This window comes from Epinephelus moara, chromosome 20 (genome assembly GCF_006386435.1).
Source record: "Epinephelus moara isolate mb chromosome 20, YSFRI_EMoa_1.0, whole genome shotgun sequence".
Classification (NCBI taxonomy): domain Eukaryota; kingdom Metazoa; phylum Chordata; class Actinopteri; order Perciformes; family Serranidae; genus Epinephelus; species Epinephelus moara.
Window position 1 is genome coordinate 19,907,014 of NC_065525.1, and position 24,641 is coordinate 19,931,654.

A 24,641-nucleotide genomic window follows, 5' to 3' on the forward strand; every position below is an offset into this window, starting at 1 on the left:
CATCACTTCTTCATGGCCGTATATCATTGTAGCAAGTGTGTTTTCTCCACTCCGGGCGTTTAGCTTTAACGGGGTGCCAGCATTCTGTCTGCTGCCTACTATCCAGTTGCAGCGAGCGTGCTGCCAAAAAAAAGCCTTGAAGAAACAGTTTTCTCAGGCTTCAATATGGTGGCCCCCTTAAAGATTAAATTAATGTAAATGGAAAAGGTTTGTATGCACGACAGGAAAACAATGCCCGCTGGTAACAGCTTTGTTCATTAGCAGCTTTGTAACACCCTCTACAGAGGCAGGTAACTGGGTTCATGGGTGAAGGTACATTCATTCTGTGGCCCATAATTAGATCTGCGGGGAGAGCTCGCTGCACAATTCAGCGCCCCTCGGATGCATCATTATAAATGCGGCATGTGTGAAAATAAACGTGTGCGTGAATTGGCTTGTGTAGTTATAAGGTGGATGGGGTTGAAAGTGTTTCGTCTCCTTGTTCACACCTTGGTTGCGTTTCTGAGAGCTGGTTTTGTCTTTTGTTTTTTTTTCCTAATGTATGCCCTTTAGCCTGTATTAATGAGCTGTCATGTTCTGCACAATGCTGCCCACTAACAAGGCTTGGCAACAAGAAATATCAGATTAATTAGATCAACACCAACAAATCAGAGCCCTGTTATCTGATTTCACATTCAGATCAATTAGACACTGAGGTTCCAGTCTCATTATTCCAGCTGGTCAAACATTATTTGTGCTGAATCTGAATCTGAGAGGCTGAGAATCCAAGTCAGCACCAGCAGAGTCTGGAGTAAGATGCAGCGGCTGAGTGTCCCCAGGGTGTCTCCACAGGCATCACTTCCCCCTGCACACACACACACAAACACACACACACAGCCACTTCATCTCTCCACCACACATGCAGCACAGTGATCACTCTCAGGCCTCAGGCATCCCTGCCACCACACTTTGTCTCCCTCTCCGTCCCTGATCCGTCTTTATGAAGCGTGAACAAAGAAACATTTCTTCTCATGTTTAACTCCTGCTCAACGCTGTCGCAGACATCTTCAACACCTTCGCCTCGCTGACGTGTACACATGGGTGAAAACTTGCTGCTGTTAACTACGTGTGATTTAAAGCGTGGGCTACCACACTGACACCCTGCTCAGTTCAATGTCAGGTGGACTTCTTGACAGCCAACCGACGACAAGTGACGCACTGGACCGTCTCAAAAGGCTGATGTCTCCAACACTTATCTGACTGGCAGCATCTGTAAGCATGTGCTGCTGTACTGACTCAATGTTGCCCCCTATTGATGGAGAATTAATTGAGCTCTTTTGACCAAAAAAACTTGTGCATTAAAAGTTCAAAAGAACTGAATTAATTTCAGATAAAGACAAACTGTTGAAAGAGACGCTCTTTATATTTTGATCTTTATTTCAATCCCCATCTTCTCTGTTCTACTGCTGCTTAAACCCATCATGAATAAACAAATACAGAAGAGACCTTGCCTTCATATATTACCTCTGGACAAACAAAAACAGCGCTACAACAGATATCACATACTGAAAAACACATTTATACAGAGACTCAGACGCACACCGAAACAGCAGGAGGAAAAAGGTTATGACAAGGTTAGACGACGGGAGAAAGTGCAATTTAAGATGCAGTGAAGTCTGGCTTACAGAATTGTTAACAGCAGCTAGAGGTGGGGGGGCAGAGAGGGGAAATCTGCAGTGCTCACAGTGGAGAGAGAGAAAGCAGAATGTGTTGCGCCATGGCAGACCAGACATCAGGCCAGAGGAGGAGAGCAACAAAGCAGCAGACCTCCAGCAGAAAAATGATGAGCGATTAAAGTGGTTGGACACAGTGGGGTGGGGGGGTGGGGGGGGGCGGAGGAGGGGGGAAGATGGTGGCGCAGTACAAAGTGTGACACAGGTGGGCTGTGAGATGTCCGGCCTCAGCTTTGGACACGGATGACAACATCCTCCACGGCCGTTGTGGAGGCAGATACGCACCAGAAACAGGCTGAGTGCCTCTAGGCAGCCCCCCCCAAATAAGAAGCACTGTGGAGCTGAACTCTGAAGAAAAAAAACTGCAGCTCATTTGAAGAAACTTATTTCTTCGGTGTTGAGGATCCCTGCGAATGGTTTGATACGACTTATTTTTTAAAGGGTCAGCTCACACAAATTACAAAAATAGATTGTGTCTCGCTTGGCGGCATTTTGACATGCAGACAGTTTTGGTTTGATGTGGCATGGTTTTGAGAAATCCCTCTAGATTTCTACCACTAATGGAGGTGAATGGGAAAATTACATCTAAAAATAAAATTAACAGCAACATGTCCCTCCAGAATGAGTGCCCCACCTTTCACACTGTGTCCCAAATCCATACTACAGAGTTAGATATTCTATTTACGAGCTTTGTAGTTCACTTTTTTGTAGTTGGTGTACAAGAAATCATACTTTACTGTTCCAAACAAGCATTCATCCTGCAAAGGCAATCAATCCACAGATTTTGGCGAGGCAGCAAAATATTTTTCGAGTCATATTTTTGTTTTCTGGGGAGTTCCTGGAGCTGTTCCACCACCATCCACACTTAGTTTCAGCAGCTGTGAGCAGCTTCTCTATTTCCTTTGGGCAATGCATAGTCATACACACCCAAAAGTCAAGCATTTTTTTAGTATGCACACTGTCACTTTTCCAGAGTGAACACTGCAAACTCAAAACCTGCTTATAATTAGTACATAGTGTGGCATTGGTGCTTAGTAGAAAGCAGTCCCAGTGAAATTGCCTCACAGTGAAAGCTGTGGATTATCCCTCAGTGATGGGGACACTTTTTCTCGAAGGACCAGTTGCCAATTTATTTTTTTTATACAAAAAATTATTCCATTCTGCTTCATTTTATTGGTGTGGTGGCAGAAGTGTCAGTGACAGATTTAGTGCTGAAACAATAACAAGAAAATTAGCTGACAGCAATTTGGAGAATTATTTCACTCACTGTTCATTTACTACAAAAATGCCAACGATTCTCAGATCGCAGCTTCTCAAATGACGATGGCTTTTTTTTTCTATTTAAAATGATTGAAAAAATCTTTAATACCTCTGGGTTTTTGCTGTTTGTACAAAACAAGTGATTAAAAACACACAGGCGTGGGCACGTTTCACTATTTTCTGACACTTTATCGACTTAATGAACAATCATTAGTGGCAGCTCCAGACAGATATCTCAAAACCAAATGTATCTGCATGGCCCGATTTTGTAATTTGGGTGAACTAACCCTTTCATTTCTCTTCTGATCATCAATGGGAAGCTCACTTTGTCCTGCAATGATATGACCCACGACTCAACACAGACAAACTGATCGATGATGCCTAACAGTACTATGAATGGTCCCTGATAGAGTGCACTGTGTCCTCAATACACCCAAAAATAAACCCTCAAATATTCACATTAACATACTCTACAGACGCACACACACGCACACACACATACTGATATATCTGTCGTATGGTATATATGAGGTAAAGTCTTTGTCTAGTCTTCTACTGCATACAGTATGGTACACAGAACCACCCTCTCAGCAGTGAAGTACGAGCACAGGAATGATGGACAGAGGCTTGGAAACACAGATTTCCAGTTTTCTCGTCAGCAAAGAGGAAGCTCAGGGAGGGAAAAAGAAGTGAAAGAAAGTCTTCCGACTATCTACAAGCAAAACCAGCCAACAGAAGGTAAACAGTCATCCGATATGATTAATGATCACATTGTTATTGGCGGTGACCGAAGTGGGACTCTTGGACGCAGACATACGATAGCTTAAAGAGCCGCAGCTTGGGTCTCCTCGTGAGCTGAGATGAAAGAGACCACACATTCTCTTTGCTGCATTCGAGTCTGTCGAAAAGAAAAAAAAAATTGACTGACAAGTACAAAAACAAATCGTCGTGATGTCTTCTTCATTGCATACATAAAAAAAAAAAATATAAACCCATACACCAAATAAAGCTTTGTAAATTGCACTCTGATGTGGCACGAGTCCCAGACCCCCCCCTCCTCCCGTCATTTGGGATATTTACATTCAGTAGTTCAGTCCAGGATGGAGCAAAGATAGAAAACGATGAGTTCTTACAAAGCAGAACTAAATGAGATTTCATTTTTTCGATTACAGAGACAAACAGACACCCGGTTGTATCTGATGAGCGATTCTGGCAGTCCTTCTTGGTTTGGAACAGCTGCGAGTTCACCGGGGTTTAGCTGCTCTCGGAGACGTCCACAGTAACAGCTATCGCCTGCCCCCTGCTGTGCAGTCAGTCCTGTTACAGTGGTACCTTCCTCTCCGAGCTGTAGTGTTCGTGGTTCTGCTTGACAAAACAGAGACACCCAGACCCCCCTCTGTTGCCAGTCTGTGGCCGGCATTGGCCTGGTTCTTGGTCCATGGAGTCTGGTGGGTTTCTTATTGCCTCTTTTTGTCTGGACGGCTCTTAGCGCAGTTTGAGCTTGAAGGCGGAGATCTCCATGGGATCCAGACTGATGGTGGAGTCATTGGCCAGGGGCGCACTGGAGTGCATCAGAGTCAGGGACATGGGCTGGAGCAGCTGCAGGTCCAGGTTCTTGAACAGTCCTGATACGCTCAGCTGCACAGACAAGGGCAGGAGGGCAGAGAGTGTTAGAAGCTACACAAGCTGCTTTGCTCAAGTGAGAATGCAAATGTGGGGATGAGGATATTTCAAGTTTCCTCATCCCCGCAAAACAAATCCAACGGTGGAACAAGTAAATAATTTCATTAAGCAAAAGCAGCAATAACACACTTTAAAAAAAAAACTCCATTTCAGCCACAAACTCTGCATTCAAATTCTCACCTGAGTAAAAGTAAAGAAGCAACAAAATGCTCTTTAAGCATCACCAGTTAAAGCACTCATTATGAAGAATGGCCCCTGACAGTGTTATTATTATATTATTGGATTATTATTAATGTTGCATTAATATTTAAGCAGCACTTAAATGTTCAAAGCACAGCTAACTCTAACTGCTTTATGGAAGCTGCAATAAAGCATCATATTTTCTATCACACATTAATATGAAAGCCAAACAGCAGCTACAGCTGTCAGATAAATGTAGAGGAATAAAACGTACAATCATTCCTTCTAAAATAAAGTGGAGTAGAAGTATATAAAGTAGCATAGAACAGATTGTGAACATACTCGCTGGCAAGAATGAAAGTAAAAGCCAGCCCCAGACTGACTCTCGTTTGGTGTTTCACCTCGCTATATTTGCTTTTTTTGCCACCGTTTCTCTCGAATGCCTGCTGCTTACAGTCTGACACCTGGTCACTACCTTTTTATAAAGTCTAGACCTCACCTGAGCGCTGTGGGGTCACACACCAATAAATGTCCTGAACACGGGAAATAAGAAAATACAGGCAGAGGGCAGAGTCTGTGCAGAAAAATGCACCTCCACAAAGTTCTTGTGGATCATAAGTGATGATTGAGAGGGATTACATCTGGACATTGTTTTTTAAGAAAATTGCATAGTATATCTTAGAGCAAAGCAGTGTACTCAAGTGCAGTACCTGACTAAATGTACACTGTCACAGCCAAACAAATCACTGCTCGTGCAAAAAGGACTGAGAGTTTAGTGGAAAATACAGCAAACTGATTATTTCTCTTTTGTTTGAGTGTGTGTGTATGTCTGTACTTGTACATGCTACACAGTGGGGACCAAAACCTGTATTTTAGCAACAGAGTGAGGACATTTTTGTGAAGTGAGGACATTTTGGCCGGTCCTCACTTTTTTAATGGCCTGTTTGAGGGTTAAGACTTCAGGTTAGATTAGGTTTATGTTAGGGTTAGGGTAAGGCATTTTGTTGTGATGGTTAAGGGTAGGGTAAGGGGCTAGGGAATGATGTCAGTGAGGATCCTTACAAAGACAGAAGTACAAGAATGTCTGTGTGTGTGTGTGTGTTTGTGTTTCTACCCTGACCTGTCCTTGTGTGGTGGTGCAGTTGAAACCCAGGTTCTGACTCTCCAGGCCACAGTCCAGCGCCAGACGATGAAGAAGCAAGGCCGTGTATGGAGATGGAGAGTTGGGGTCCTGCTGCTCACACAGGAGACAAGAGTCAATTTCGAAGTAAACACACAGAATATCTAAAACCAAAATTGGTATGTGTGTGTTTTTTATTTCTTGTCACCTGGCCTTGGATGCTGCGCAGGTTCAGCAGGTGGAAGTCGCAGGGGAGGATGGACTTTAGAGGGGCGAAGGTCTGTAGAGGAGGGATGCCGCGTCTTTTGGGCAGGACGGGCAGCGCCAGGACTTCGTGGTTCAGGAAGGAGTTGGTCATGTGACTGAGTATGGATGGGAAGCTGGTTGTTGCACTGTCCATCATCTGGAGGGGGGTTGGAAACAAATTTAAGCCACAGAGGGTAAGTGACAGTGTAACTACAAAGACAGCAATGACTCACCTCTAGAGCCATTGTTCTGCTTTGACTGCACTACATGAGGAATGGGCTCTAACTGTGTCTCTGTCAGAGTATGAGGTATATTTCTAATTCTAGTCCAGACAGGCACAGTACTAATCGATCTATATTGGGTTTGTTACAGCGACAGCATCGGTCATTTTTAAATTAAGAGCATTACAGCGTTTCAAACATGACGCTTGATGTTTAGTGGCAGGCCAGAGCAACTTCGTCCCAAGACCATCAGCAGTTTTATGAGGGAGCTGGACGATAAAACTGCAACCAGTGCTTTCTATTCTCTGCCAATGTGTATTCATTTACTTGATAAACAATATCATTTGTTACTTTCAATGCCGCTGTCGTAAAGATGGACCGGGTTGGCTACGGCTACGAGGTGAAGGGAAGCAAAAAATAGGAACTGGAGCTACAGCAAAGACTACGATGTGGGCTACTAACAAGCATCCTCACTGTTGCTGTGGCAACGTTACCTCTTGAACTCCGCCACTCAAGATTTTGGAGAGGAAAGAATGAAACAAGGAGGGGAGTTTGGCAAAGAAGCCATCATGCTGAAGGTAATGAAGTGGAAAAACAAAGGGAAACAAAGTTAGAGAGGAGCGGAGAACAAAAAGACAGATGGGGCGGTAATGAGTACTGACAAAAGATATGAACAAAGGTGTTAATGAACACAGACTGAAGGACAAAGTGCTGTTATATTGCACAGCTTTGCCCAGGTCTTATAGAGAGTAATTTAGCACCCCAGAGTCAGATGTGGTGTGCTGCAATTTCAAGAGCGCAATAACCGCCTTTGCTGTCACCCTGCTGACCTTGTTGCCCGTGGACCTCCTCTCCAGCAGCAGTCTGAAGCGGTTGGCCGTCTTCTTGTTGTCCTTTAGGCCCTGACCCAGCCCACGGTTATCATCCTGCATCAGCCGCCGGTCCATAATCACTTCAAGCTGGCCTGAGGGAGGAGGAGGAGGAGCGAGGATGGCATCTATTACACAAAGCCTGTGTATTGAACTTTCGGACATCAGTCGATGAAGACAAACACTTTGAGCTATTTGTCATTTTACAAACGCCTCCATTATTCACATAACAATGATAAAAGGATTAGCTCGGTACATTAACGTGAGAGTATGAACTGTTTTGCTCTCTGAAAAACCTCTCGAGGGACAAGAGGCAGAGATAAGTGCTTCAATACCGTTCCATACAGAGCTAGAGATGGCAAACAAAGAAAAAGAGAGCGCTCTTTCAAAGATAGCTTTCATTAAAAATGAAATGAAGAAAAACGACACAACATTAAATAAAAAGTAATAAAACACAGACCACTCTCCAGACTGGTGACACCCAGGGACTGAGCTGTGTGCAGCGTGAGGCGGTGATGGCTGTCCTGGATGTACGCCTGGCTGGGCATGGGATAAAAGTTGGCCTGCAGGGGAAGTTTTAGGTAGTGGCGACGAGGCTGCATCTACAAGAAAAGATCAAACTCAGAATGACACAGTACTTCAAACTTAAAGCGCAAAGAAAGATGTGAACTTTTCAAGTCAGGGATAGTTAACTTGAGAGATACATATTGCGATATTCTCAAGTTTAAAAATCTCTCTGCCCCATTCTCTGGCTACTATCAGCTGACTGTGGGCGTCACTCTAAATTAATCCAACCAGATTTTACCCCCATCTCCCTAAAACAATCATATTGTTGCTGTCAAACTTTACAAATGTTCTCCTCTCTGTGGCTGTCAGGTGTCAGATCAGGACGAACAGATGTGACCCCTCTCCACCTCATTTACCCCCTGTGTTCTGCACATCCCCTGCCCAGTCCTGGTGCGTCTGGACTACATCAGGGGAATGTTCCTAAACTGACCATGGCATCTCTACTCTCTTAAATATACTATGTCACAATGTTATCTTATTGCTTTCCTTATTGCTTTTCCACTGCCGAGGGTGGGACTGACCTGGAAGCCATTGAGATCTGTGTAAAAGACGTCTCCACTCTGGATGTCTGTGACCAGTCGCATTGCCAGCTCCTTATTGGTCTGATCCCTGATGTCCACCATGGTGGTGATGTCTATAGACAACCCATCCACTCCTGTAAATACAAAACCATAAAGAACCAAACTCAGGCTACAAAGGGAAATGAGTGGAAAAATGCAGTCTAAAAAATGCTACTTTCAGAAAGTATTTTGCCAGCTGAAAGTAAAAACAAGGCCGCTCACAAGCAGAAAAAAAAGGACTTAATTTAATTATTAATTGTTATTAATTTTGTAGAACATATTGGCCCTTGTTGTACCGTACCATCTGGTACGCTTAACTAAACATAAAAAGCTTTTGCAAAGGCCATTTGAACCGATTCCATTGTGCAGTTTTGTTTGATTATTACCTGGCACATTGTGTATGCGAATGGTCTGCTGAAAATGCTGGTAGTGTGCCACCACTTCCGAGAAGAGAGGCCCCTCCACAACTCGCACCACAGGTGGCTCTTTCTGGTTGTAGGGCTGAAAGCAGGATGTGAGAAAGTGTAATCATGAACAGAATTTGTGCTAAAAATGGGACAGGAAGGACGAGAAAGAGACAGAGGGGAGAAGCCAGAGGAGCAACCAACAGAATGTGTGACTAGATACAGTATGGCAGCTAAGCCCTTACGCTCTTGTTGTCTTTAAATCAAGGAGAGATGAAGCAGCACCCAGTCTGCCTACATTCCTGCCCTGAGCACCCCAGCATGGTACAATGACACAATACCCAAGAGAGACTCTATCAAAGCCTTCTGAGAGGCAAGGAAACATCTGAGATACAACAACTGAGAGAATACCTTTGCTTTTCCATCAGGCAGGAAGAGGTAAGCTCCACTTTTGTCTTTAGAGGGACGGGTGCCGTAGACCATGAACTGCATCTGAACCTTCACTTCCTGGGGATCATCCTTGCGCTTGATGCTCTGCGGATGGAAAAAAACGCCACAAAGAGGAAGAGAGCACAGAATAATAAAACAGAATTAGAAAAGAGATGAAAGGATGTTTGAGTAGCAACAAGACATGCCCTGTTCACTTTGATCAAACAGCCACGGTTTATTGGGAAATCAAGCTCACGGCCTTTTTTTTTCTCCAAAAAGATCAAAGTTTAAAAAAAACAGATGAGCAAATCCTTGATTCAGATATAAAGTCAACTTGTGTAAGAGCTGATAAAACACACACCTCCAGCAGGCCGGTGGTCCCAGAGAAGCCCAGGGTGAGAGACTGGCTGCTGATGTAGAACGTCTGAGGGTCGGACTGCTGAGAGCGGACGGGAAGGGGGTCCGCGGCTCGAGCAGTCGCGCCCCGACCTGACAGCCTCAGCAGGGTGTCAGAGCGGAGCGTCATGGGCGAGTCAGGTGAGTCGTAGAGATGGAACACAGCCAGGCCCAGCGGCGGCACACGGACCATGAACGTTGCCTGGATGAAGGTGGATATAAAGACATAAAGCATTCACACACACAAAGAATTGAACAAACACACAAAAGCCTGAGTTTTACAGTGCTGGCTTCATTTTCTTATTATTCTGAGCAGCGAGTGTTGACCATAAGCCATTCATTAAAAGTTAAAAGCATTTCGACATTAGCAACAGTGTGCTATAATTAAAATGTGATGAGAGGTGGTGTTAATGAGTCTCTTTGTGTTTCTCTGCTACATTTAAATTCACTGCTTACTGTGGGTGGAAAATGTATTTGGGCACAATAAATGAATCTACAGAGATGTGCTGAAGCAAAGGGGAAGGGTTTTTTTTTCTTACTACTGCAGATTCAGTACGCATTATGAGCTGATTCAATGGGTGTGTTTGTTTTGTTTTGAGAACTGAAATTAAACACATCTGTTCCGGTGCTTACAGGTAGAGATCAACAAGAAAGATGAAAACTACACACTCAGAGATCTGAGGCCCTTTTTATTCAAAAATCTCTGTTTTGAAGCGTTTTAATTTTATTTCTACATCACATTACAAACATTATCTTGGCTTCTGTCAAAGTAAAACTTCTCATTTCTATCCAGACACACACAGGCTCTATCTTTTTTCCTTGCTTTCTCTCTCTGGGAGTAATTTAGGCTACTTAATTCATTAGGCAAGATGCATAATGGTACATGGAGACAGCTAAAAAAGTACTCCTCTGATTTAGCATTGCTCTCCTATTACATCGTTTTACTCACAATGGACACGATTGATGCAACACTACCAGAGATGCCATCCTTTTTAATATAGGCGTTCTTCCTCCTTGTCAAAAAACTGGTGCCTACACTTAGGGATGTCCCGATCCGATATTCAGATCGGGACATCCCTCGGATCGGTATCGGCCGCCGATATTAGCAAAAAACGTGCATCGGCATCGGATCGGACTGCATGGAAAAATGCCGATCCAAGAACCCCGATCCAGTTTTTCACAGAGTCCAATCCAGGTTTTCTGGCCAGCCCAGCGCTCCACAGTTCAAGCAGTCCATTCCAGTGATCCGCTCCAGCACTTACTATCAATCCACCAGGCCAGCATGCAGACGGCAGACACGCATGGAGGGAAGGGTGGGAAGAGTAGCGGTCAACTTAGTTAACTGACTATTTGTTTTCTGCTCTGGTTTTTTTGAGAGTGATATTTTTATTTGGTTTACACTCTTACTGTTTAAGTAAAGAGCACTGATGGCATTGTTTTGAGCACAATTAGTGAAACTGGAGCCATGGATGGACTATTGCTTGTTTAAACAGTTGTACAATATTGTGTGCCTGTGCACCAGGCTGGCACTGACACTTGTTAAATGTCAACAATGTCTTGTGGTGTTAATCTTTTTTTTATTTATTAGGGGGCCAAAGCACAAGTGTGTGGAGTCTTGCTGCTATTTTAATTTCAGTGTTAGACATTTTAAAGATTTATTTTGTTGATTTATTTTCTATTTATTATGGTGCCAAAGCAGCCAAAGCAAACCAGCTATATTTTTTATTTAATGTTAATGTTCAAGTTTAAAGTTTGTTTATTTAACCCTGTTCACAATAAACAGGTCAGTTTCTCACACCAACTGTTGTGGATCATTCTAACTAACCTGATTAAGTAGTTGTTCTTGTTAGAGTAATATTGCTTGATCAAACCTTTTCTAACATGACTGACAACAAAATAAGTCAATATGTATAATACGCACTTGGATCGGATCGGTATCGGCCAAAACTCAAGGCTGTAATATCGGTATCAGATCGGAAGTGAAAAAGCTGGATCGGGACATCCCTACCTATACTTCCCCCAATGCAACTCAGCTGCTGACAGTTCGCACATTAAGTGTCTCTATAGTCTATTTTCTATTAACTTAAAAGGGACCTATGATGCTTATGCTCAGCTTCACACCATAGATGTATAAAGAGAAGTGGCTGAAGCATTGGAGGTGTTCCTATGAAAGTTGCTCAGTGGTGCATGAAGGCAAAAAAGTTCAACTGCTGCATATACAAAACTCAGATGATGGGCACTGCTTCAGCACTGTGTGGCCCATGGAGCAGGTGCACTACAGATTTCTGCCGGCTATTTCCAGTTTCCCTCTCCACTACCTTGAATGGAGATAAAATGATTCAATTATGTGGCTCTTCTAGACTTTCCCAATTTTATCAGACCGAATGGATCAAATAAAACAAGTTATTTTGCAAGAGTGATGCTCAAAATGTTTCAATCACTGATGTACAAACGTCTCTTTTGTCTTGTAAGTCCAGGGGAAAAAGTCTTTCTGGGTGCAGGACATCACGTGACGGATGTAATTACACTGTTTGGCCACTACAAAAACTGCCGTCAAAGCTAAGCATACTTCCTGGGGGCCTGGTTTGCAGCCATAGTTTGGGTATGTACTCGACCAGTGGTTCCCAACAGGTCCAGCCACAGAGTCCAGATTTCTCCTCGGTCATTAGTTCATGGTCCACACAGTTTAAAATCATTAGCGTCATACTTGTGTTTGGTGAAGTAGCTGTCCATTAGTCGATTACTATACAGCAGAAAATGGCACGTCAAAATAAGACCTATGCGAGAGAAATTCACTGTACTTCAAAATAAGGTGTGTTTCTTACAAACTTGCAGTCTATTCAGAATGGACCCGCGACCCACTTTTGGACCACGACCCACCAGTTGGGAACCATTGTAATAGAACATGTTTACATGCTTTAATGTTCTAAAAACACTTTATATTACTCATACTGTCCATGCTGGAGCACCTGTTTTCACCCTCTGTCATAAACGCTGCATTTTTGTGCCCGTCTCTTTAAGACCCACCCAAAAAGCCCAGTCTGCTCTGATTGGTCAGCATCTCCAGGTCTCACTGTCTCTAGACTCTGTCACAGCAGCAAGAGATTTCATGTAACAGAGTAGCAGGACTTTATGTTGTGAAAAATCACCAGTAAGAGCTTCTAAACAAAAATCTTCACAACCAGATATGTTCCAGCAGGAATAAAAAAAAATTAACAAAAGAAATTAACAACATTAGCAACGCAGGTTACAGGTTTCCCTGACGTTAGTATGTAACTATATGTAGTAGTGTAGGTTACATGATGTAAACACTTGCAGTAGTGTGTCTGGAGCAAATGACCATATGAAGAAATCAGTCACAAGCTGGCGTCAGCTTGTCTTGAAAGCAGAAGAAAAATTGGAGACAAAGTATTCAGAAAGTTCTGAAGCCTGAGGTTTTTGTTCACAGGGATTACTTTTACCTACATTTACTTTTTTATCTGAAAACTTTAGCCACGTTTTATATAAACACCCGACATTTTAACATTATATAAATGGCAGGAAATAAGTAGAGCATAATAGGTCTCCTTTAAGCACATGGCTAAAACAGATCCAGTGTAGACAATGATGGAGAGCTGTGCAGACACTGCTGCTGCTGTGCTATGTTCCCGATATGCCAATTTGGCTATGCAAAAAACCAGCCGTGTCAGATAAATTTAGTCTCTTACCTCAAATACCTCTGCACTCATTTGACTGGCAGAGCTCCACTGAGCACTCAGCTGCACAGGGAGGGTCTGTCCATCCTCGGTAAGCACCCGCACCCTGACTGTGTTGACCAACACGGTCACCACGCACAGACGCTCCTGCTCGATGGGGTTAAACAGAACCAGGTATCTGGTAGTGAGGAGGGAAAAAGCAATCATAAGCACAGGATGAGCGAGGAGTGGTAGGTAGGAGGCAGCGGAGATGAAAGATTTCAGGGGACGCAGATAATACCTCGGCCCTGCTGGGTCCAGCTCGATTAAAGTGCGCTGAGGCAGAGAGTCTTGAGTAGCGCGCCTGTCATCCTACAAGATGAAGTATATGACACAGAAAACACACTGAGAAAAATGCATATTTTGTTCCTTCTGTTATTTTTCAAACAGTTTATTATACAGTGGCGGGAGTGTCCCTCCGTGTTCCCTCTTACTGTCTCCAGGAAGGGCTCCGTCTGGTAAAAGCGATAAAACTCTTTGTTTTTCATCACCAGGAAATGAGCAGCATTGATGATTACTCTTTTCAGGCCGATGAGTGAACGCAGTAATCTAGGGAGGAGGAGGAAGAATCAATGGCTGACTGCAGCAGTCACAGCAGATGGCTTGTTTTTTGCTTCAGAGTATTGAACGGGTGGGTATAAAATAGCCACAGAGACAGAGGATTAAAATGAGGTGGCACAGTTTTTCTTTTTCATATAAACCCTGTTTTTTAAAAAAGAATTTAATCTACCCGATCTATATTGTCATTTCTCTCTAAACCCTCAGAACCTCACCTGGTGCCGTAGTCTGTGACAACATTCTCCTTCGCAGTGCCGGTGATGGCATCGTGATGTTGGAAGAGGCCAACAGAGCGCCTCGCGTCGACTAGCAGGGCATAATCTGAGACTGGGTAGCGCCCTTCCATGCCCGCGTGCCGAGCGTTTGCAACCGCCAGGCTGTAGAGGATCTCTGCCCCCCTGAGGGATACAGACAAAGAGTTAGCACTGAGGAGCCTCTTAGTGGCTTTGTGTAGTCAGCTCATATTATTGGTGTCACAATACTGGAATCTCCAACTTCTATTTAATACCTTGAAAAATACTGATATTTGATACCATTTTTCATACGGGAAAAAATGACACTGAGGGCATACTGTTTAAAAAATGTTATTAAAAGATAGATAAGAAGGCTGTAACATGACAACGACTTCTCTTTTCTTGGTTAGCAGCAGAACAGCAGAATAATTGTAGGAAACATTAACAATAAGTAACTAGTTTAAATACATTCATTCCTTTTCTGTAACCGCTTATCCTGTTGGGGGTCGCAGCTGACAAGTGACATTGGGCGAGAAGCAGGGTACATCCATACTATCGCAAGGCAAACACATAGAGACAGACAACCATTCACATTCACACCTAAGGCCAATTTAGAGTCACCAATTAACCTGCATGTCTTTGGACTGTGGGAGGAAGCCGGAGCACCCACAGAAAACCCACGCTGACACAGGGAGAACATGCAGAATCTGCACGGAGGGGCTCCTCCACCCCAGAGTTCAAACCCCCCCACCCTAGATTTGAACCAGGAACCCTCTTGTTGTGAAGCAACGATGCTAACCACTGCACCACCATGCTGCCCATCACTTTGCTATTTTGAGACGACTTCTGATTCATGTGATGTAAACCACATTGTTTACTTTATCCACTTCCGCAAACTGCTCTGAAATCTAATTCTTGGATTCCTGCAGCTTACTCATGTGAATACATTTGTTTCTTAATGTAACCCACATTGTTGTTTCATTTTGATTCTTCACAGTAGAGAGAAACTGGAGAGTTCAACATTAAAGACACACGATAAATACTTTTTATGACCATACAAACTAAATCTATGTCCACACATCTTAATACAAAGTTCTGACGTACAGTTTATATGAAAAAACACAAGCATTTTGTGTTGCATTTTATAATATATGCCTGTTTTCTGGTGTGTCTAGAAATGTAGTATTAAAGAAAAAACTTGTCTCTCCATATGAGAGTGATACCAGGTTTCAACAGGGCCAAACAATAAGGATTACCTGACTGCCCGGGGCAAGTAAAATGCCAAATCAGGCTAGTAAATCTAGCAAATCACTTGCCCAAACAGACAATTAGTAAAAAAAAAAAGAATTAAACACATCATTTTTTTTTTAGAGCTGATGATGGGGGTGAGCCATCTCGCTTCCGTCTTATCTCTGTTGAGAGTTGCACATGTGCAGTACCAATTAGTCTTTGTTATTTGGTAAATGCCAATGAATAAAATAATTTCTATGGGAGCACGTATCAACTGACTTCAGGCAAGTAGATTATTGACCAACTTGCCCAACCAGGCAAGTGAGAAAAAAACATTATTGTTGGACCGTGTCCTATGCTGTATTTTGATTTGGATGGTGCCTTTAATTTGTAACCAGGATCATGCAGGTACATGTCCGCACCTTAACCCAGTACGTTAGACCAATGCACACCTTGTTTGCAATGCAAAGAAGAAGAAACAAAGTGCCTATTGTTGTATTCACTCACACAAACAGCTCCAGTGTCATAAATATGCCTCAGGTTGTGGGTGTCAGGTATCAGTGATGTGTGGTTAAATCCGCCTCACCTGAGATGTGACTCTATGACACGGTCCAGGCTCTTGTAAAATGGCCGAGAGGTGAAATAACCGGTCCAGTAGTGGTCCTCCCGGTCCGCATAGGCAAAGAAATCTCCACTAAGCACTGGGAAGTCTGCGGGTCTGGATCCCTGGGCCACTCCGTTCGCTTTGTATACAGCGTTGAAGTAGTCTGTGAGAGTCCCAAACTGAGCCTGGAGGATCAGCCAGACAGATGACAGACATTGTTCAAAAGAAAATTTGTTCAAATACAGCTGTACGGGGAAGAAAAGGAAGTTTCTCATTATAAACCACGCGCCTTTCATCTTACATGGCATCTTCTGAACCAAACATTGAGTCGTGACAGATTCTTTGTTCTGTCAGCAAGTTAAAATACCACTGCATGATTCATTATTACAAGAAAGGCTGTACAGAGCGATACACCACACGCTGCAACGCACAAAAACAATAAAAAAAAAAAAAGATGCAAAAGAACAAATATTTGGCAACAATGTTTGTGACAGTTGACAAATCATTTTCTCACTTGTACGTGCATCTCTGGGTGAGAATTCATGTAGTCAAACAGCTTCTGATAGTTGATATACTGCTGATCCCATTCCAGCGCCTTGTCGTAGCGGAAGTCATCTCCCAGGGGAACGAGAAGCACCTTGCTGCGGTACAGTTTGGACTTTTTACGGTATTGATCTAGGAGCAGCTGTGCCCTGATTGAGGAAGAGGAGAGAGAAAAAAAAAATGGGGACACATTTTTTGGCATCCAAACTGCCCTGCTTTGCATCAGCCAGATTTGTAGGGAAATCACTATAACCTTGGAAAGAGGAGGATCAAATTAGCCCTGGGGGTGTTTTCCATTAGCCACATATCCTCTGGAAAGTTCTGAAAAGACTATCTGCAGTCCGGGTCGGTCTCCCACCGTTCAGCCACCCTCTCTGGCTGTTGCTGTTGTCGCTGGCGCAAGTTCAAGTTCGGTTTATTTGTGAGGGACCATTAGAGATAACACGGAGAGTTTTGCAACAGCAGTGACCAAAATGCTGCGCATGTGTGTATTCTACATCCACGTAAAACAAACAAACAGTGTTGACAAGCTCAGCTTTGGTTATATAAGGACAGACCCAAGAGCAGAACATTTTACAGTTTGGTGGACAAACAGGGTAATGGAAACACTGTCTCTAAATAGCAAACATAAAAACAGATGTTTTGCATTTTTGTATTGTATTTCCTGTTACTAAAGGGCCAATATACACACCGCAGCTGTAATCATTTTCGTTATGGATTAATCTGCCCATTATTTTCTCATTTAATCCATTGGTCTGTACAATGTCAGAAAATAGTGAACCATAGCCCAATCTGATGACCTCAAATGTCTCGTCATGTCATTATACTATCACATAAAACAAAGGAAAACAGCAACTGCTTACCTGTAAGCTGTAACTACAGAACATTTGGCATTTTTACTCAATGAATAACTTAAACGATCAATCAATTATCAAATTACAGATGCAGATACGTCCTCTGAGAATCAACTTAGCAACTAATCAGCTCTACTTTCAACTCTATGATACCCTTTTTCCACCAAAATTAGTGCACAGATGCTGGTTTTTCAAACGCAGGATAATCCATTAAAAATAGCCGATAGACTCCTTTCCAATGCCAGTAGATGAGTATGAGGGTTTTTTTAACTTCGTCACATTCCACGTCACAAATATGCCTCAAACAGACTTCTTTTTTTTTAATATCTGTTACTCATTCGTCTCTCTTTCAAACTTGTTGCTGACTAATTTGATGTTAGAGCGCTGCTTGGACGGAGTCAGACAGAACTTGTGACTGAGATGACAGGGAGTCACATAAGTTACCGACGCTCACATTCACAACTATGGTGCAATTTGGAGTCACCAATTAACCTAACCTGCATGAGAACCAGGAGAGAACCCACGCTGACACGGGGAGAACATGCAGGCACCAGAAAAGTGGTGAAAATTAGCATGTCCTCCCTGAGTGTCATGGTTCCATCACTGCCAATCAGAGCTAGAGTCAGTGAATACCAATATCTACTGCCAAGTCATTTCTCCCAGTAATGAATGCCCATTCTAACCTTTCCCACTAAAGATAAAATCAGACGTTAGTGGGTTTTTTGTCCAGTTGGAAAAGAACTCTATACGCCAATAATGATATATCCGTAATAATTAAATTTCAGCTGATGTATCAGCCCAGCCAATGTATCGACCTAGCTCTAATAGGCATCTGAAAATTTGTCTCACCTCTCTGCTACATTGGCTTCCACCACAGTCTTTGGCGGCACTTTCCAGGGACAGTTTATCCGACCACCTGGCAACCTCTTGAAATCGAACTGGCAGCATATCTTCGGGTCGGGCCCACACGTGTGTGGCACGTCGTAACTGTAGAATGGCATCATGTGGCAAAACATGTCTGTGCTCGATCCCGTGTCTGTGAAAGCAGTAACGTGGAAGTCAAAACACTGGCTTGTTGTTCTGTTGTTGTTGACAGCAGCCTCAAAAGACCAGGATCAAAAACACTGATAAGTTCTGCTCTGAGTAAAGGTGGTATTTGTGATGATACACAACACTGCTCATAAAAAAGTCAAAAGTCCTTCTGTATAAAGCAGCAAAAATTACATCCTAAAAAGAACCGAGTAGCACAAATTGATAATATCTAACAGTGTAATATCAGAGGATTTCACCGTGAAGAACAAACGGACAGTAAATCTTCAACAGATGTCCAATTCATTAAGAAATAATAGCGAAGATAGCGCTTCTGAGGATATTACACAGTGGTAGTTCTTCTAAAACGTCCCTCTCTTTCAAAGGCCATGAGAGGTGGCATGACTCATTCTGCAATAAGCTTAACAAAGATAAGCACATGAATCAGATGACAAAGCTGGCATCGGTCCACTCACCCCAGGCCTGCCTCCACATAAACTCCAGGCTGCGGGTGGAGGCAAAGTGTTTTTTGATTGAGTAGTGGACCCTCTGGATGAGCATGCTGGTCAGGTTAGCCCTCTTCAGCAGGTAGGGCATGGTGGCACTGTGACCGAAAGGGTCTACCGCCCACCCGCTGCGGGGAGTTATACCTATGACGGTGAGCAGGGAGCAAGTAGTTCAGGTTTATGCTCAGATAAAGGAAGCAATGCATCTTTTAGAAAATCATTCTCCCCAGCAGGGAGCAGGGAAAGTGGCACAAAGTATTTTATCACCCACTGAGTGAGAGGCTACACCTGCTGCATGTGGGATGACAAGCTTAGATTTCACCATCAATCCCTGAGGGAACGAGGATCATTTTGACTTTTAAATGTAGTGAGAAGAATTGGAATGATGGCAAAAGGCCTAGAATTTCACAGAGAGAATAAGAGCGTCTTTCACATTTAAGCGTCATTCGTCAAAATACACAGAGAAACACTCCAGTAAGGAATTGTTTCTGATTATGTACCTAGATTTCTCTCCAGCCATTGATGTCCTTCGATGAGCTGATCTATCATGGCAAAGTAGTGAACATTGGCTTCATCCGTCATAACCCAGCCTCCTGTGACAATCTCAAGCTGCCCTCCAAGGATCAACCTGTTGAACAGAGAGGATTAAGATAGCGAGGTGAGGATAATCTGATCCTTAAAAGAGGAGAGTCACATTAACCAGATAACAAGCTATTTTTAAGAGCAAGCACAATCTGCCAGCAGATACTATCCATCACATTAAATACTGGAACATAAGGCCAGCTGGCATCAAAGAATTCTCAACTAATTTTCAGTGAGGTGTTTAAATTAAAGGCAAAACTGTGTTCTTCTCTGAGCTGTGACTCACTTGCGCATTGCCTCCTGCTTGTGTACGTCTGCGGTTTCCCACCACTTGGAGAAGAATGAAATCTCAGACCAGATGAACTTCCTGCGAGGATCCTCGGCCAGCTTTACCACCATGTTGTTTAAAATATGTTGCGTCTGGTCTGTGAAGTACTTGTCAAAAGTCTTGATCCAACCTAACAAGACAAGAGGATAAAAAAAAATGAGCAACTTACACAACAGTTGGCAAACAGACTGCCCGCTACAAATTGGACTGTCTCTGAAACAACACACCCCTACCAACACCACCGCCCCCACCACCACCACCACCAACACCCCTTAATGTAGCTGGCTGATACAAAAGGCAAGAAGACAAGGCAGGTACGAGGCTAAATGCTGTGGGAAAAAAAAGTGCTGCAGCAGATCAAAAATAAAACTCATATTTTATTCAAGTTGAGCTGTTCCCCCTCAGAAAGCTATTTAGCAGAGTGGTTTCAAAGAAAATGACTAAAAAGCACTTTCTGTGCACTTCTTGTGTGCAACAGTGTAGAATACCAAAGTCTATAAATATCCCGTCAAATATTTATCTCGCATATGGAAGTCTAATATATTTCACAGAGATCAAAGTTCCACATCATTCTGCAGTTGAGCAGAATCATAAGTAATTAATGCAACTGAAATGGTGATAGTTAAGTGCTCGTAGTCAGCTGTGAGGGACGGGACTATTTCCTTACGTCTTTTAAACACTATGTTACTTATTGTTGCAAGTGCTTACCTGCAGTTGACTAAAACCCTTAAACCCTTCTTTGCATTTAATGAAATGAGCCTATTACCATTAAACCTGCTTTCACGTGCCCTCGGTGTGAGCTGGCAATATGCTTTCTATTTACAAAACTCCCACAACATCTATAAATCCTCGACACTGATTGCTGCATACAAAAGACACTAAGAGAAAAAGCAGAGTTAAATCAAATGCAGCTCCAAATGAAGCCCATTCCCATTATTGATGGACAGAATTTGCAGGTCCCTGCAGCCTGTCAACATATCAATAACTGTCAAGTTAGCAAGCATGTGGCAGGCTGGTAAACAAGTTTAATGGAAATGTCAGTCCAAAATAAAATCTCAGCCAATTCAACCTATAAATAGTCGGAGCTTTCCGATGCCAATAGCTTTCTAATTCCATTGTTTGTGGCTAAGCCCTCAATCGTGTCAGCATTATGCTAATAACAATGAGAATAAATGAATCAAATTTTGAATGATTTCTGCGTCCCCATCATACCTCCCACTCAGGTAAGGCCTCACAGTAGCTCACAGTTTTAAACTGTTGTGTTAAGACATGCTTAAGGCTGCATAGACTTAAAGACAAGCACTGAGACATTTACAACTTTCAACAAAGTTTTTCTGTGTGTGTTACACCTTGTCAACTCACCTGGATCATTGTGAGAGTGGGGGACCACGAACACTTGCAGCGGTTCATTGTCCCACTCATCAGCCTCATATGTAATATCAAAGCCCTGTTTCCATACACCGCCATCAGGGTTGTCAAACTTGAGGATGGAGTACACATCCAGCATCTAAAATGAAATACAAGCTCGTCATTTGCCAAAACATCTAGAATACAGCCGTTCTTGCCAATCAATTGCTTAGCATTTCATCTAGAGGGAAAAACTGTCAGCAAGCTCACCTGAACGTCTGCTTGACCGTGGCTGCCTAAAGCAGGTTGGCAATCTTGGGGCTTGACAGCGAGGAAAGTGGGACGGCCGTCGAAGGGTAGGACCCAGGAACCATTGGCACTTCTGAATGGCAGATGGCCGCTGGGAGACACAGCTCCTGTGTCTGTGAGCTCCATCACAGAGTCCTTTATGTGGCTGATGATTTGGTGGTTTTCCTCCAGGAGCTGCTCCAGCTGCTCTATCCGGTTCTGCAGGACTGAGATTTGGCTCTAAAACACACACAAAAAAAATCATAAATCACACAGATGTATAAAATCATAAAACATCTGTTGACCAAACCCACATTCCTCTCTTTTACAGAGAACAAACTTTGGCTTTAATTCTAAATATAAGACCATATGTAATGAAGAATCTGCTGATTCAGACGATGTAGCAAACAGCAGTATGAAATCAATCAGCACTGAAGGTATCTATACAACAAGCACATGATTGGACATGTAAATTTGAATATTTAGAATGCATTAAGCCTTATGTAACAGGATGAAACATTTTAAAATAATGTTTTCATGTTAGTATCTTTCTTCTGGTTAGGGCTGGGCAATGTATCACATCGATATAGGAATATGAGACTAGATATCATCTTAGCTTTTAGATATTGTAATATTGTGTGTTGTCTTTTCCTGGTATTAAAGGGTGATGATTATTTATCAACAATTTAAGTGTGTAAATATTTTGTAAAAGCACCACTCGTCAACCGAACAATGTCGCAGCAATACCTGTATTGAGGTATTTGGTCAAAAATATCGAGATATTTCATTTTCTCCATATTGCCCAGCCCCGCTTTTGGTGAATCACAACATGCAAAAAGAAGTGCAACAAAACTAACAGCAGAAAGAGGTTTTCACAGATAATATGCACCACCACAACGGCAATTATTCTTACCCGTGGAAAGTTCCCGCCATTCTGTCGCCTTGCAGGGTCATGCTGGACTCGATCCAACATCAGATACAGTGAGAACACAGCCACACAGAATATGGCCCCTCCACACACTGTCACCTGCTTCCTCAACTTCATCCTCCTGTGGAGCAATCTTCTTTCCAGGGGCTTAGATTAAAAAAATGACCTTGGCTGTGTTTTTTCCAGGACAAGAGAAAAGAAGTCCTTGAAAAGCAGAATTTAATTTTTCACAGTGTAGGAAAGAAATGATGGGACGTAACCAGCTACACCAGTGTTAATGGTTCACTTCCACTCCGGCGATGCCTCCAGCCTCCACTCACCATACTGGAGACCACAACCAAGGGGGCTACAGCAGTGGCAGCAGTGGACAAGAGTACTAAATCAGCAATAGCTGGCAAGCAGTCTGTCAGCTTTGGCCAAACCACAGCCACCGGTGGGCTCCTTCAAAGTAGCCCTTGTGTTTAACCATCCAAACCGATGAGACTGCAGGAAAAAGAAAAAAAAAAAAAACCGCCACACACAAGGGGCTCAAACAGGGAGCCTAGTGTCCCCGCAGCATGATGTGTGTCGCTGTGGGCCTGCTCTCCTTGTCCAGTCCCCACTCCCACAGCAAAGTTTAATCCTCCAGTAAAGCCAGAGTACCCTTTTGCTCAGTTGGCCTCCGGTGCCATAACAGTTTGCACTCTAGGCTGCGGCAGTGCAAAGAAATAGGCTGAGAAAAAGACCAACTTGGCTTGGAGCAGTCGCTTTTTAATCAAGCCTCAACTCTGCCTGAGGCAGCTCCAAGAATTAAAATGAGACAAATGTCATTCTTCTCTCAGTGGCATAGTGACGGCGTGTCTACTGTGGCAGCATGGGCAGTGTGTCTGTCCTCGATCACAAGTGTCAAGTCACATCAGAGGGTCTTCTTCAGCTGTTAGGAAAATTTTAGATTAATGGAGCATGCGGAAATATGTATTCGACTTCCAGAGACAAACTGTCACTGACAAGAAGCGCAACTGAAAGGAACTGTGTGGGAGAGTGAGAGATACTTTTTTGATCTGACAAGTAAAAGTCAACAGGGAAAAATCTCAAGCTGAGCACAGTGGCCTGCATTTCCTCACCACGCTAATAGGTGTTCTTGTTTCCCTCTCTGTGCAAATCCAACGCGATCATAATCCGCTCGCTTCTCAGGCTGGGACTATCTAAGCATTACCACAGGGAGTGGGGATAATAACCTGGCACTTACATTTGCTCTGACTGACTGAAAAACAGCCTCACTGTCAGCGTGGGGAGGAATATTTCTTAGATCAGCTGTGCCACATGATTAATATATCCAACAAGAAAGGCTTTGTTACATGGGGTGCCTGACAGGGATAATAACACTGCAGCTCTAAATTTATGTGACATAATGTAAACCACATATCTCAAGCTGCTCATATGATGCCCCATGAGCACCAAGGGAAATATTCTTTAGTATTCAAAACCCCCTGTGTACACTATCAAATCCCCTTTGGTGTATTGACTTAGTAGGTGGCACCTCTGTTAAGGTTTAACTTGGTTGACTTTTAATCAGCTATCACTGGGCAGCTAGCCAGCAACATTGCGTTGCTTCAAACTTGAGAGCACTAACATACCTGCATTTGGATATTATCCTGTGTAAGCTCAGCTACACGGCAGCTAGTTAATACACGCAGCTCGTTAACCCATTAACCACATTAACCAAACTTTAACAACCCCCTTACCATTAACGAAATGTCAGGAATATGCAGCGAGACAAGCTAGCGCTAGCCACCAGATGTTCCATTATTAAGTTACCACATCAGCTCGGCTGCTTTGCCAGCTAGCTTCGACAGTCGGACAACGTTAGTGTTGTAGGGGTTGTAATTGCCTGGTAAATGTAGGTGAACAGCAGTCACAGCTGTCCTTCTGCCTCCGCGACAAGCCTGTGCTGCTCGGCAGATTAATGTCTAACCATACGGACGGTAGCAAGTATTGGCTTGATAACATTAAGACAATACGTGGCTGATATTTCCTGGCTAACCGCTCACTTTGAATCTAAACCTCGGCTAACAGTCGTGTACGACCTTGGGATCCTGTCTCTTTGTGAACAAAATAAAGAAATCTGACGTTACCCATCAAAGGAGAGTAATCCGGAAGAGTGTAGAGCCCAGCAGTGTGTGTGCATTTAGCTCCGGGCTGACAGATTACCAACTGAACCAGTTAGCCTAGCAGCTAGCACCACTGAGCT

General features: G+C 43.3%; 1 protein-coding gene across 2 annotated transcripts; it reads right to left on the reverse strand.

Moving 5' to 3' along the window:
• Positions 1-1,395: 1,395 nt before the first annotated feature.
• On the reverse strand, positions 1,396-24,641 carry man2a2 (mannosidase, alpha, class 2A, member 2). 2 transcript variants are annotated; one of them, XM_050072173.1, is made up of 23 exons: positions 24,526-24,641; positions 22,397-23,324; positions 21,466-21,723; positions 21,211-21,355; positions 19,807-19,978; positions 19,439-19,566; positions 18,909-19,082; positions 18,253-18,439; positions 16,521-16,698; positions 15,989-16,191; positions 14,155-14,337; positions 13,816-13,930; positions 13,623-13,693; positions 13,355-13,520; positions 9,613-9,849; positions 9,234-9,356; positions 8,805-8,919; positions 8,380-8,513; positions 7,752-7,893; positions 7,253-7,386; positions 6,164-6,358; positions 5,956-6,066; positions 1,396-4,610 (listed from the first exon to the last, which is right to left on the reverse strand). In XM_050072173.1, the coding sequence occupies exons 2-23, from the start codon at positions 22,526-22,528 to the stop codon at positions 4,458-4,460; spliced, it is 3,456 nt and encodes a 1,151-aa protein (XP_049928130.1). In that variant the 5' UTR covers positions 22,529-23,324; positions 24,526-24,641; the 3' UTR covers positions 1,396-4,457. The 2 variants fall into 2 exon arrangements, with proteins under 2 accessions (XP_049928130.1, XP_049928129.1); XM_050072172.1 differs by having other exon boundaries at positions 5,956-6,069.